At 38.3% G+C, this 16,018-nt stretch overlaps 2 protein-coding genes and 1 long non-coding RNA gene across 3 annotated transcripts in view; 2 read left to right on the top strand and 1 right to left on the bottom strand.

Annotated features, from left to right (window-relative positions):
* LOC134668679 (adenylate cyclase type 2-like) overlaps window positions 1-16,018 on the top strand; it is a 122,746-nt gene that overhangs the window by 69,771 nt on the left and 36,957 nt on the right. The gene's annotated exons all lie outside the window — the stretch shown is intronic.
* On the top strand, window positions 960-1,897 carry LOC134668581 (uncharacterized). The gene is made up of 3 exons (XR_010098808.1): window positions 960-1,078; window positions 1,164-1,228; window positions 1,774-1,897. It is a non-coding gene; the product is annotated as an uncharacterized LOC134668581 (long non-coding RNA).
* Window positions 2,637-6,355, bottom strand: LOC134668580 (uncharacterized). The gene is made up of 2 exons (XM_063526022.1): window positions 6,236-6,355; window positions 2,637-3,275 (listed from the first exon to the last, which is right to left on the bottom strand). Exons 1-2 carry the CDS (start codon window positions 6,248-6,250, stop codon window positions 2,652-2,654), a joined length of 639 nt encoding a protein of 212 aa, XP_063382092.1. The 5' UTR covers window positions 6,251-6,355; the 3' UTR covers window positions 2,637-2,651.

Raw genomic sequence — 16,018 nt, 5'->3', positions numbered from 1 at the left:
TTTTAATGAGTTTTGACCTACAAAAAAATATATAGTACAATAATTAATCATATTTAATTAATTTTACAATAAAGACTGTACTGTACGTCGACGTGATTTGATTGAAATTCGCTCGCAAGTTGGTGACTTTTCGCCCAGTACCGCAGGCCTCCGCACCGATACCGACCGCTGCGACTCCCTCCGCCGCGTCGACCTGCCAGTAAGTAGTTGCGCATAAGCCGACAGTGAAGCTACTGTTACACATGCTGATTACTAGCACGAAAGCATGCCACTATTGAGCAATTGCTACTTAATAGTATGTGTGTCGAAACATTGCTAATAATGAGCATGCTCATTTTGAGTTTGCTCAAAAATCAACGGTCGTGCGATTTTTGGTCATGCTACCTGCAGCGCGGATGGAGGGGGGGAGGGGGGAGTGCTTTTAGCGCGTGTGAACAGGTTTGCTTATTGATCATGCTAGTATCTTGTTTCTGTATAGCGCTTTCAACTTGAGAGAGTAAAAAGTCAAATTGATGCGGTAGCATCCGCAAATAATTTTTATAACCCGCAGCATCTTCTATTCGCATTTCTGTAAGCAACTGAGCACTTGCTCCAAAGTCCTGTCTGCTAGATATCCAATCACGGACCCAAATCTTTCTATTTATTTTCTTTTTTTGTCGAGCTGATATAAGCTTCTGGATGCATTGCATCGCCAGCAAAAGGATGATCTTATTCAGCTTCATACGGATAGCTGTTTGATTGTCCATGGCTTTATTTGAACCGACAGAGAGCGAGAGAGCACGCTATAAAATGGCATGTGTATTGGAGTGTTTGCTTTGAGCATGCTTATTCAGGAGCAAACTTAAAACTAGCATACCTATTGCTAGCAAATGTAAACTGCTCATAAGCATGCTCGTATTGAGCATACTCAATAGCACGCTTTTTAGCATGATACTTTAGAGCATGTGTAAGTTACGTACTTGCTAGTTACGTGTAGTTACTGTTTGCTACATAATAATTGCGTGTACCGAGATTAAGTATGAAACGCGCTAAGTTAATTTTGGATTTGATAAAAAAGAAAGATGATTTGGATAACGAGGTAAGTGTTTTTGGTGTCAGTTTGTTATTTTATTGTAATTTTTTTTTATCAAAAACTGTTTATAAAATGAAATGCTATTTCATAGATTCAAGTTTAGAAGTACTTGTATGGGGTAAGCCAAAAGGAACAGGATTATGTGGAACGAATCAAGTAAAATTTTGTTATATCGGTGTGATTACTAAAGCTTGTGGGTGTGTGTGCCTAATAACAAAATGCTTTTTTATGAATATAAATGAACAATCATTTCGCATACATAAGAGCATGTCATGCACCACTTGATATTACGCATCATGCTAAATGAGGTCCAGTACGGTTACCATCAGTTTGTCACTGACATAAACGCCGTCGAGAACGTAATTTACTTTCTATACATCTCGCTCGCACTCGCATATTAGTGCAAACGGGATGTATAGAAAGTAAATTACGTTCTCGACGGCGTTTATGTCAGTGACAAACTGATGGTAACCGTACTGGTTTAAAGATGACTCATGCTAGAACGGTAACGTGCTGTGTCCGGCCCGAGAACGGTCCAGGCCGACGACAAGCGATTGTAATAGGGTGGTATTTTCTTCAGTGCGCATTGTTAACGGCCTGGACTCGTTAAGCCCTTGTTCTAACGTGATCATCCCTTAAACGTAACTTATCCAACTTAACCGCAAATTGGCTTAGTAACTAATTAGTTGCATCTATTTCAGAATTTTTTAGCTACCCTGGAAGACAAAGAAGCAACATAGACATTGGAGATTGAGGACTTATTTCAGGAGAAATATTTGTATGAGTCAGCTCCAGCATCTGCTGTGTTCAGTCCTTTTAATTTGATTTGTAGGTCAACTTTATTTGATTTGTAGTTCATTTTAATTTTATTTGTTGTTCATTTTATTTTAATAAAGTGTTCGCAGAATTTTAAATGACGTGATTTCATTTGATCCTTAAATTAAGCAGAATCCAAAAAAATATTATAGTGAGTAGTTTTTAACTAACACGTATTTTCACTTTATCATAGCAGTCATAATACGACTAACTTTACTTAGTTAAATCTAGACGCACTAAAATGTGGGCAAAAAATCAATAACTTCGTTCAAAAAATCACTAAGTCATAATTAAGGTGTAATATTTAAGGGCAAAAATTAATTATCGCCTATAGCTCCTAAATCGTTAGTGTGAATAATATAAATCCATTTTGAGCCCAAAGAATAGCAGTTTCCAATGAATAAACACATATAAAACCACAATTTCATCTTAAGATAATTTCAGTAAAAAAATTTTTAATTATTTTTTCTTTAAACCCTCATAACTCAAAAATGACCAATGAACGATTTGGTGACTTTTCGCTCTACGGCGACGATATCGCCTTCTACACCCTCCCCCATCAATTATGACACTAGTCTTAAGTTTTCAATTCTATGCAATTTTCAACCCAATTGAAAGACATAATGGTACAGTTTCGGTTGGCAGGATTCAAGCGAAAAGTTACAAAAAAAAAAAAAACCAAAACAAAAACAGTTAGTACTTAATCACTAGATAATACATTAATAACCTACTTAGTACAATCGTTTTATAATTTTAAGGTCCATTAAATTTTATAATTAACGTCCTTGTTCCTAGTACTCCTTATTGGCCGTTGTCGCCTGTTGTCAAGGTCGACTAGGCCATGACTTTCAGCCGGAGCGTCAGGCTCAACACCGTTGTCGTCCGCCTCCATAACCTCCAACGGACAATCTGACGACATTATTGTATCTGTGTTCTCTTGCACTGATTGTCTCTGCGGAGAGCTGACAGATGAAACGACACTCTCGAAAGACGTGTCCGGAGACGTGTCGTGGGGATTCGCCACTCCGCCCTCCGCCAGCTCGACAGCTTCTTGCTCTTCAGGCAGAGGTGCGTCGGTTTGCGCGTCTTCGACGTTGTCGTCCTGGGCGTCGTCGTCGTTTTGTAATGTCGGAACGTCGCCTTCGGAATCGGACTCGTTGGTGTCGTCACAGCCTTTGTAATGTAACAATTGGTCGACGTGTTTCTTTACTTTTATTTTCAAGTCCGTTATATTTACGATATACATTCTGGATCCCACTTTATTCTCAATAGTACCTCTTTTCCATGTATACTTAGTACCATTCTTAAAAAATGATTTTACTAAAACATTATCACCCCGTTTAAAATTACATTTTCTCTGCCCGCCGTATTGTTTACATTGTGAGATCTGTTTGGAGATAACATTTTGATTAGCCGAGGAAGCCAATGACAACGGAAGGCGAGGAGCTTGGGTGTCGGCGTCGGCGTCGGCGCCGGCGCCGGCGTGAGTATTAAAGTGACATTCCATTTCCAACTGCAGCTGCAATACTGTTCATTTTACTATGGAAATTGACAATGACAGCGACGCGTTTCCATAGTAAAATGAACAGTATTGCAGCTGCAGTTGGAAATGGAATGTCACTCTTAGCGTCGGCGTCGGTACCGCGCGGCGCACGCAGCAAGTCGTGTCGAGAGTACCATGAGCAATGAGCCAGTAGTACAATGAGCCGAGTTCCTATAGTCGAACAATAATTTACTTAATTTAATATTAAAACTAGACTGGGACGGATTTTGCGCAAGTATTGCCTTTATGCCTTTTTTTACGAATTTTACACTATTTTCGGCTTGGCCGTTCGAATTCGGGTGATAAGGTGCAATAGTTAAATGTTTAATTTCATTTAACGTACAAAACTCTGTAAACAACGTAGAACTAAAATTTGAGGCATTATCTGTAACCAGGGTGCGAACAAGTCCAAATCTACTAAACATGTCTGCTAATTTCATAATTACACTAGCGGTGTCTGTTTGTGTCATTACATAACACTCGACCCACTTGGAATGCGCATCTACGGCGATAAGGAACTGCCGACTCTGCACCGCGCACATGTCCAGGTGCACGCGCTCCCAGCGTGCCGGGTACGGCCACGAAACCAGCGGAGACCGCGCCGGGGCGTTTCTTAGTGTAATGCACACGCTACATGACCCAATTTTTTGTTCAATGTGCCGGTCTATATTAGGCCACCACATTCGTTTCCTTGCTTCCGATTTAGTTTTTACCACACCAAGATGAGAATCATGCAACTCATTCAAAAGTTGCTCCCGGAAAATGGAAGGTATGACAACTTTATGGCCGCGCAAAATACAGCCTACTTTTAAAGTCAACTCTGTACGACAGTTAAAAAACATTTTTAAGTCATTATCCTTCAATTTTCGTGGCCACCCATTTTCTATATAAGACTTAACGCGCAACAATACCGCATCTTTTTTTGTTGCTAAACAAATATCTTTCGCCGTAACTGGTTTCAATGAATCAGATATAAAATTTATATATGTTGCCCGATCAACTATATCTCCTTCGGGACACCCTTGTGTTTCATCCAGTGTGGCCCTAGACAAGTAATCTGCAACGTTATGCTCGCTTTTTACATATTCGATCTCATAGTTATAAGCCGACAGAAATATAGCATAACGCTGCAACCGATTTGCTGCTAATTCGGGGACACCTTTTTTGGATCCGAAAATTGATACTAAGGGTTTGTGGTCCGTTCTTAAAACAAAAGGCACCGATCTGCCGTACAAATAATAATGGAATTTCTTTATTCCAAAAATTAATGATGCCGCTTCTTTTTGTATCTGAGCATAGTTTTTTTCGCTGGGCGTGAGCGAGCGGGAGGCATAAGCGACAACGCGCTCGGAGCCGTCCGGCTGTTTTTGAGCTAAAATAGCCCCTAAAGCCGCCGGTCCGGCATCCGTGGTCAAAAATCGTGACGTAATCCGGGTTGTAGTGTGCTAACATTCGCTCACTCGCTAACTCCTTTTTTATTTGCACAAATGACTCCTCTTGCTCGACGCCCCAATACCATTTACAATCTTTTTTTAGTAACGCATACAACGGGTTTAAAATACCCGAAGCATTAGGTACGAATGCCCGATAGTAATTTAACAAACCTAGAAATGATTGAAGCTCAGATACATTTTTCGGATTTTTAGCATTAAGAATGGCTTGAACTTTATTTTTGGATTTATGTAATCCATGTTTATCGATTACAAACCCTAAGTATTCTACAGAACTCCTAAATAACTCGCATTTATCCTGTTTTAAGCACAAACCGGCGTCATTAAGTCGACTAAGGACTTGCTCGAGCCTCTCGACGTGTATTTTTCGGGTCGGTCCAGTTATAAGTACATCGTCGAGAAAAATGCAAATTCCGTCGATTCCCGAAAGTAATTTTTCGATAATTTGCTGAAAAATACACGGCGCAGAGGATAAGCCAAAAACGAGGCGTGTGTAACAATAAAGTCCTTTGTGTGTGTTTATACACGTCAATTTCTTTGATGCCTCATCGAGCTCACACTGGTTATATGCCCTAGATAAATCCAATTTCGAGAATTCTTCCCCCCCATGCAACCTAGAAAATAGGTCTTCGATACGTGGTAATGGATAGTTATCGATAAACAATGATTTATTCAAGGTCACGGAATAGTCGCCGCAAATTCGTATATTGCCGTCGGGGCGTAAAACAGGGACAATGGGTGTGGCCATATCGGAATGACTAACCTTTTCCAAAATACCTAAATCAACCAATCGGTTCAGTTCCTCCTCGACTTTAGGTTTCAAAGCCAAGGGCACGGTTCGAGGTTTAAAAAATTTAAATTGCGCATCCTCTTTTAGTTTTAGATTTATTTTATATTTATTAAACCTGCCCAACTCGTTAGAAAAAACTTTCGAATACTTATTCTTTAATGACCGGATGACGTCATCCTCGCTATTCAAATGATTACAATTCTTACTGCACAGATGTAAATCAAACTTGCTAATGAAATCTCTTCCTAACAAAATTGGCTGATCCTCTGTATCCTCGATAATAAACATGTCAATTTCCTCTGTTCTAGTTTCAAAGGTAATCGGTAATAAAACTCGGCCTAAAGGAAATATTTTGCTACCATTATAACAGTTTAATCGTACGTTGGATCTCTTTAAGGCATATTTTCCTTTAAATAATGAGTCATAAACACTAACAGGTAGCACTGAGACAGCGCTTCCGCTGTCTACCTCGCATACTACGTTTTCGCTAGCCATCGACACCACCTGCTGCATAGGCTCCCCGTTATCACATCTGATACTATATAAATAAACATCTACGATACCTTCATGTATGTCATCGGTTTCTTCGGCAATGAAGTTAAACTTTTTATCACTCATTTTACACATCCTACTTAGGTGTCCTTTAGTGTTGCACTTTTTACACGAGTAATTAATGTAACGGCACTTGTCCTTGGTATGGTTTTTGTATCCGCATACTGCACAGGCTCGTCTTGTATTATTCGAGTTGTTTGGTTGGGAGGGCGCGGAGGCCGCGCGCACCGCGAACACCTCGCCGCCGCTGGCTCCCGCCGCCTGCCTGGCCGAGCCGGTCGCTTGCAGGCCCTGCCGGGCGCTGCGAGTAGCCTGCGCCAGATGTAACGCCTTGCTAAAAGTCAGCTTGTCCACGCTCTCCGCAAACAACTTCTCTCGTTCTTTAGCGTTCTCGAGCCCGAGAACGAAACGATCCCGCAGCGCTGTGTCTAGCTCCGTCGTAAACCCGCAGAACTGTGCCAAACTTCGCACTCGCGCTGCCCACTCCCCCAGATCTTCGCCGGTCCGTTGCTCCGCTTTATAAAATTTATATCGTTCAGCAAACGAACACCTAGGTGACTCAAAATGAGCATCCAGCTTTTCAAGGAGGGTAGAATATTCAATGGTGTTCAACGTTTTTGGATACACCAAATCTTTGGCAACGCGGTAAGTTTCTTCCACAAACGTCGTAAGGAGTATGGAACGCCGCTTTGTGCCCGCTTTGTCGGTGGTGTCCGTCAAATCATTTGCAAAACACATCGCTTCAAACCGCTCCTTAAAAATCCTCCATTCTTGCGCGTTGTGGTCGAACGTGAGATTGCCGCCATAAATCACGTTAGCGCTCGCCGCCATCGTTTTTAACTATTATTCCACTAGTTTATCACTTATTATAACGCGTTAGGTACTTCTCGTCGCCAATTATTGTGTTTGGGATTTAATTAGAATTAAAACACTCGGATAGCAACGTAACGGTCATGTATTTCACGGCAAACTGACATATGACATATTTTTACGAGCTACCTACATTACCAAAATACTACAAAGGATGACTCTTATTTTGTTTACCAGCTTTGATTACAGGCTCTGTAAACGCGTCGTCTTATTTGAATGTAGGCGTAATTGTGTATGTGTGCTAATTTGGCCCGAGAATTTGAACGGTAATGTTCCTAAAGGCGGTATCCATAGTTATATATGATCGCAGATTATCTCTGAGTAACGTGCTTCCTTAGCCCTTTAACCCTTTGACCACTAAATAGATCAACGGCCTACAACGGGCTACAGCCGAATATCAACCTTCATGCGTGTCCTCAAGGCTCACAATAACGCGCCGCGCACGATAGCAGTGGCCTTCAAAAGGTTAAACGCTTATTAATTTACCTAATTACGAAACTTGTATACTAAATCTCAAGCAAACTTCCCCTAAGTGATGTTTATTAACTGTAAACTAAATGTGTGTGTGGATTAAATTCGTTAAAGACGCGGCTTGCGGCTTGCGAAATTAGCTTAAAACTATATGGCGCCATGGTGCGTATGGTGGTAAAACATAATTATGACTAAATATTTGCACGTAATTTAAAAAAGCTGCTCCTAGAAAAAGCTTACTACACTACCGATGAATTCCTCACAGGGAACAACCAACATCTGTAAACTAAATTGTAATATGACAAATAGATACTTAATTAAATTGTAAATATGACATTTATTATTTTAATAATTTAATTTGTTTGAATACAAGCATATGACTTTTCTTGATTAAAGTACTTACTTAAATTATTACAATGAAATTAAATTTAATGCACTACGTAAATACTGATGAACTATATATCTCAACTGTTGACATGTAAAATATTACTTTTCATCAATAAACGCTATCTATCTATCTAAGTACAAAATGGACGAACATGGATAACGCAGCCACGCTGGCAAGAATGGCTAAGAGCAGGAGGGAGATGGCAAAGGTGGTCGCCGACGTCCGTTAGGGCATGGCAAATGAAGAAGATTTAAGTACATAATTAATTCTTGCCTTAATGGCGTAAAAGTAACGTATTTGTAGTTCGATAAACTAATTCTGTTAATTAGCTTTGAAGTGGATGAGACTCAACGAGACCGCTGATTTTGATATCCCAACTAAAATTTTATGGTAATTTTTAACTAAAAATAAGTTATTAAATTAATTAACCAACTAACCAGCCAAATAGTTCGTTGCCAAGGCGATGTAAGTAAATGGGCACATCACATGTTTTCAATTCATACAAAAGCTCTATTTTAAATTTCACAGATTTAATTGGATATTGATAATAGGCAGTTATTCGTAACGAATTTTATTTTAACAATAATAACGTTGTCAATAACAAATTGGAACAAGATTTTCAAAGTTAAAAAACCGCTCCGCTGCCGTGTCACGCGCATCTCACGTAACTTTAAAAGTTGAGTTTCGAGAAGCCGTATAAAGTTTTAAAGGTTCAAATGCTGTTATCGTTGACGGTTCATCGTAACTTTTTTATTTTTTCTAATCTACATGTAGTAAATATGGTCACAGAATAGGCCCTTTAATTTTCTTTTCGTATAATTGAATAGTTTTCATTTTATTCGAATGAAATGGTTCCGCATGATCAACTCTTCCATACTATAGTGGTGACACGAAGTCATGTAAGTCAAGTTACATGACATACGCGTGATCAAACGTGACACGTATTACTTGACCAATATTGTCGTCGTATAAACCAAGCGCTCGGCCAGTCATGCCTAACTCCGGCAACTTAAGAAACAATGGTGATATGTATTTTGGTTGTGTCAGTCATGCAGCTCAAGTTAACTGAGTTGTGCCTGATGCCATCGGCAAACAAATGAAGTTACATGAGTTAGTCATATGCTTTTCTCAGTAAATAAAAAAGATTTTCAAAATTTTCTTTTAGAAGATATATCTTTAATGGTTTTTAAGACGATTTTGATTGGTTATCCGTAACTCACGTAACTCGAGTTAACGGAGTTAGGCGTGACACGGCAATCCGTGGCTTAGAATAATTCACGTAGTACGTAGTTTGCGAGATGCTGTAATTAGTTACAGAATTTATAATCAGAGCGAACGTTTCAGCGGGGAGCTTTAGCCTGCTTAGGTATTAAATTTCATCAAGAGCTTTCCGGACCTAAGCCTCATGTTAACTAAATAAACGCCACTAAACTGTCAGTGTGGTCAGAGAGAACAGACCAGTTCAGATTAGTAAAACCGGTCGGTTTTTGTCAAGAAATAAATCCTGGTAAAAATAATTTAAGAAAATGTCCTCGGTCTAACATAGTAATTGAAATTATAAATATTTATACTTACTAAAATGTTATAATATAAAATGCTAGTATTGAATATTAAACTAAACAACTAAATAGAATGACAACACATCATTAAAGACAATCTACAGAATTAGCAATAAATCAATTTATCACTCCGTATTTTTATTAATATGAAAGTTGCGAAGTTAGCGATCGAACTTCTTCTTATTTGAATAGGCAAGGATGCGTTTTTTCACAACTCTCTTACGCAGATAGGTAAAATCTGGAAATTTACATTCATTACAGGCCAATTCGTTAAAATCTTCGAGCAAAAACATAATTTTTGATACTGACAAATCAGTATCATATTGGAAACAGATCGAATAACTAATACACGAATTGGCCTGTGAGTGCTATTTGTAGTCTTCAAGTCAATACACTAACCGCGCATAATATACTACCTAGTAAATATTCTGCACTATCTGCTAAGAGCATGATACTTCGGGAGTAATCTCATAAACCATAATTGTGTGGGATGGAGACTTAACACGATCTGCAGCGTGACCTTAGACCTAATCCTGTTACTGTGTACTAAGCGAAAGGGCATCGGATTAAGGAAGATATGAGTGCTTGCAACTGAAAATTGTGGAAATAGTTGGGAAAGGAAAGCCGTTGCTTAAGGAAATCGTGGGTATTATCTAAGAAGGGAACAGGGTTACTGTGCAGCTGTATACTTTTTACCTGACTACTGGAATTATGATACATAATAGCAGTATATGTACATTGTATATGTCTGTGAGTATGTTTTGCCGTATATTTTACGGAAGCGTCAAAATTACTGAGTATAATTTGTGTATGATCTATTCTATGATTCTATATTACTAGCGACACGGTACATTTATAACCTTCATTCTACGTTTTTTTACGAAAGAAACCGTAGTCTGACTGTGTTTTGCAAGGACAAACAGAAATATGCGATGCTGATATTAATAGTCCAAGAGACATCCGATCCGAAAAAAAAGTTCAGATGAAATAATACAAATCAACAAATTAGGTTAGTTTGGCACAGATAAGTTACTTAAATAATTTAGCAGCAATCTAAAAAAACACTGATGATAAGTAACATTTTGCTAAATTTCCAAATGCCAAATTTTCTAAGTTTATTTTTGTAACATAAAATTGCTCGTGATTCTGAGCAAGAAAAAATTCTAGGAATCGGAAGAAAACCGGAACACAATTAAATAATTAAAGTGTCATTCTATGGAACTTGCTAAGTATGTAAACAAACCGCGATATTGCAATTGTCAAAGAATGATGAATTTACAATTGACTTGTTTACATAGCAATAGCAAGTTCCATTGAATGGCACTTTAAAGTAAAACGGCCACTGCTGAAAAACTGACTAGTCTGACTTATCTGCTCACAAGCAATGGAGCCTGCAGTAATCCGATAAAGTTGCCTGGAGACATGGCATTTGACCCTAACAGTGTTGGCATCAATCTGAACTAAATCAATCCGGATTGATCAATCGAATTGACGCGTCAATCCGAATTGATCAATCCGGATTGATCAATTCGAATTGATTCAATTCAGATTGATGCGTCAATCCGATTGAATCAATCGGAATTAACGCATCAATCCTCAATTCGGATTAAATCAATTCTCAATCTAGATTAACCATAGTCCCTAAGATTACTTTTCAAAGGTGTCCTTTTTTGGGACTTACTTACTGGACTTAAAGTCGATATCTGAGGTTCCCAGAGGTTCGAAAACAAGTTCCTGATGTCAGTATTGAAAGATGTCCTTTTTTGGGACATTTTTCGAAATTGGCCGATTACGTTCATATTCGTAATCGATGTCGACCATAGGTCCCGAAAGATGTTCCTTCCATTTCGGGACATTTTTTTAAATTATTCGTTGGCCCTTTAAAACGATATCTGAGATTTCCAAAGGTTCACATGGTAGGTAACATGTTTCCGACGGCAATACAGACTTCCTTTTTTTTGGACATTTATGGGACATTTCTTAAAATTAACATATTGCGTTCAAAATCGATATCTGAGGTGCCTAAAGGTTTCGAAACATGTTTCTGACGGCAATACCGAGAAATGACTTTTTACCTACGCTAAGGTTCCGAATCATGTTTCCGGTAATATTCCGAGATGCCCTGTTTTGGGACATTTTGGGACATTTCTTGAAACCAACCGATTGCGTTCAAAATTTATATCTGAGGTGCCCAAAGGTTGCCCAAAATGATTTATTTTTATTGAATGCCTTGCGAGTATTACAGTAAGTATCGGGATATCCCCCGGTATTCACTGTAATACTGGCAAGGCTTTATATATTAAACTTTACTTGTTATTATGGATATTATTTATTCATTTATCTCACACTAACAATCTGTCATAAAAACATAACAAGCATCAAATGAAATCGAAGGGAGCCCGAAATATGATATTTTTTTTATTGATTTAGACATAATTATAATATCGTATAGAAGTTATCTTACAGATGTATTCTCATAATTATTTTTTATCCATTAATCTTGCACACGAAAATAACAAAGTGAAATTTTTAAACCCACATAACATTGTTCTAGAATAAAAAATGTACCTATAGATATTCAATGTTAACCTTTACGACAAATAATAGTTGGAAAATTTTACTTACCGTAAGAACAACTGCGATGTCCAATCCTCAAAGTCACGCCAAGTTAATCGTATGAAACAGTCCAGAAGTAAATCCAAAAGTCCGTATAACAAGCCAACGCCAAAAGAAAATCCACAGTCCAATTTAAAACAAACACACACAGTCACAGACCAACAAACAACAAGGGTTGAAGACCGAATGTCTTATCTCTACTGGATTCAAACTGGACACCACTAGAACAATAAAAGGATTAGAATCATGCTATCTCTTTCGCACTCGTACGTTTTTAGAACTCATCTTGTTATCAGCAGGGTGGCGTAATGCAGGTAGTAAAGTAAGTACGCGGCTAAAGTGAAGAATCTAAATATTGCCGTTGAAACCATGTTTTGCACCTCAGATATCGATTTTGAATGTGCTTGCATTCACTTTCAAAGAATGTCACTAAAATGTCCCAAAACAGGACACCTTTCAATATTGCAGTTGAAAAGATGTTTAGAAACCTCTGGTTACCTCAGATATCGATTTTAAACGCAATCTGGTAATTTGTAGAAATGTCCCAAAAAAGGGCATCTCTCAATATTTCCCTCGGAAACAAGTTTCGAAACCTTTGGGCACCTCAGATATCGATTATGAACGCTATTGGTTAATTTCAAGGAAAGTCCCGAAAATGTTCCAAAAAGGACATCCTTCATATTGCCGTCGGAAACATGTTTCGGAACCTTTGGTAAACTCAGACACCGCTTTTGAACGTATTTGGCTAGTTTCGAAAAAAGGCCTAAATAAAAAGGACATTAGGTAGGTACATACAAAGTAATCGTCAATCCGAATTGACGATTGAGGATTGAGGATTGACCGATCAATTCGAATTAACGATTAGTAATCGTCAATCCTCAATCAGTAGATTTAGAATTAGTTTCGTCAATCGTCAATCGTCAATTCGGATTGATCGGTCAATCCTCAATCGTCAATCGTCAATTCGAATTGATTTTTTGCCAACACTGGACCCTAATGCGGTTAATGTACGGCTCGAGTGGGCAACTGAAAGGGCCATGACCATAGTCTAATAAGACATGGTCTTCTCTTCCCAGAGTGACACAAGCCTACGTCACAATAACATGGCCGCTATATATTGCGCTATCGCTGTCACATATGATAACGTAGGCTTGTGTCAGTCAGGTGACCTAGAAAAGACGGGAAGAGAGTACCAGGCGGAGTATATTATTATGCCATGGCCATGACGGCATCCGAGTTGGACAGCTCGCTGACGCCCGTTCGCGTTCGCTGACAGTGCGTCGGCGGGGTTGTAGGCTTAACGATGCTTAACTTTAACTGTCAGCGAAAGTGTTAAGTAGACAGGCACCAGCGATGATCATAAATTGGTTGTTCAAAAATAAATGTAGAAGTACGCTTAGTTTTATTCAATAAAAGCCTAATTTTCATCTTGAAATAAAGAAATCTAATCTAATCAACTCACATTTATAGACAACTTAAATTTATTCAATCACCTTTATTTAACGACGTTTCGACACAGGTTTCACTGGTCGTGGTCGCGGCTAACTGATGTCCCAACAAAATGTTAAAACAGAGATTTGTGCAACTACCCGACGAAAAGTGTATGGAAAAGTTTGGGGTGCACCATTTTCAATAAATGTGAGTTAATATGTGTTCAAAATGCGGACTTTATATTATAATCTAATAAAGTCCTTAATGATCATGTGCATAAGGACCATTTTCTGTTGGAATGCCGTAGGTTGGTCGTGGGGCGTACGGAGATATTGGAATTCCTGTCGCGTCCATGTTTTCATTGCTTCTCTAATTATCGAGCTGTCGCAATCTGAATGTTATTGCTGTCTCTAATTGAAAACTGTTAGATCGTTTCTTATGGTTTTTGAAGTTTTACGTTATTTGTTCTGGCGAATAACTTAGGGGTTAAATTAAGACGAAACAGGGGTGAGTTTTAAATGTTTTAGGTAAATATAAATATACCCGTCTCGCTAACGGAAGCAGCTCCTAAAACTAGTGCGATAAGGACAAGGTGAAAAATCCTGTGTAAAAATCTCAAAAATCGAAGTTTCGTACTCGACTGTTTCCTCCTCCAAAACTAAACCAATCATAATCAAATTTGGAAATCTAAATGATTATGAAATCATCTGTGTCGGACCGTTTTGTTTTTTGGCTAATTGATATCAGTTTTGAATACTACGCCTCTCCGCAATGAGAGTCCGCAAAACTGATATATACTGATAGTCAATTAGGCCATTTTGGCCATTTTTGAAGGGCTCTAGCGCCTTAAAACACAAAAATATCAAAAAAAGCTAAACGGTTCGACACAGATATTGACAATATTAATCTGTGTTGAAATAATCATTGCTCTAGCATCAAAACCCATGGAGGAAACAGTCGAGTACGTTTGTATGGAGAAATGAACTCTCCTGCTGGCTCTTAAAACCTAGGCCATCACCATCAGGCCACGCCTGCACTTGCGTGTCGACTATAGAGTAAGAATTGGGTATATTTTATGATATTAATTAGCAACAATGGCTGTCATTATTTTAAGTAAACAACATTTGAGGAACGAATGCGTGGCGCACGAACATACAATAATTACTGAAAATTTCAATTATTAAACAATTATAAAATATTGAAATCGTTTATAACATTGCAATTTCTAGCATCGAATCCAATAGGTACAGTCACCTGCAATAATATGTTACTATTCGAAGGCCGCAAAAATATGTGACACGCTCTTATGGCTCTACAAATAAGGTCGTGTCAGATGTTTTTGCGGCACTCGATGTGCAACATATTAGTGCAGGTGACTGTACCTATAAATGTAGTGCATAATTTTATTGTTTTCCATCGTATTTTCACGGAAACGTACGAGGGCGTTTTCAGAAATAAATATCGTAAACCCGATTCTCGCAGATCCTCGTGTTTTTGGGTTCTTTGAACTCAGAATCACTAGCATATTCAATTCTGATGATAAAATAAAATGTCCCAAAAATTTCAATGAAAATTGTACATTCCACTACGTCACGCACATACAAGTGAAAAATTTTTTCATACGTTTTTTTTATATACGTGACGTAATGGAATGGGCATTTTGGGACATCTATTTTAATGGTGGGATGGAGAATGCTGTCGATTCTGAGTAGAATAAGCCCAAGAACGTCCAGATGTGAAAGAATCAGGTTTTCAATATTTATTTCTGAAAACGCCCACGAACGTATCTTGCTATTTCAGTCAGTCTCGGTACAATAAGTACTGAGGTTGAATAAAGTAACAGGACAAACACGAACGTTTCCGAGAAAATACGATGGAAAACAATTAATGCACTACGTCTGTACAGTCACCTGCAATAATATGTTACTATTCGAAGGCCGCATAAATATGTGACACGCTCTAATGGCTCTACAAATAAGATCGTGTCAGATATTTTTGCGGTCTTTGTTGTGTAACATATTATTGCAGGTGACTGTACCTATAAATGCAGCAGCGATGCCGACAGCGAAATGTCAGAAACATCGGAATGCACTAATTAGTAGGTATAACTTGTGCTATGCTCCATAGCTTTCTGTTAATTACGATTTGCTAATTAGTTTTAGCTTTGCTTTGTATCTGAACGTAGAAAGGTACAAATGTAGGTAGGTAAGGAGTTAAAATCTTAGTTTACTTATGTGTGCGATAGAATTAATATTAGATTAGGGTTAGAGTTCTTTCTCCAAACATAAGTCAAAACAATGTACAGTCACCTGCAATAATATGTTACACTTCGAAGTTCGCAAAAACATGTGATACGCTTTTATGGCTCTATAAATAAGATCGTATCAGATATTTTTGCGGCCTTCGTTGTGTAACATATTATTGCAGGTGACTGTACTTACCATATAATTTGTTAGATT

The sequence above is a fragment of the Cydia fagiglandana genome, chromosome 11 (genome assembly GCF_963556715.1).
Source record: "Cydia fagiglandana chromosome 11, ilCydFagi1.1, whole genome shotgun sequence".
NCBI classification, from domain to species: domain Eukaryota; kingdom Metazoa; phylum Arthropoda; class Insecta; order Lepidoptera; family Tortricidae; genus Cydia; species Cydia fagiglandana.
The sequence above is the reverse complement of the archived record's forward strand: the minus strand, read 5'-3'. Positions and strand labels throughout refer to the sequence as shown.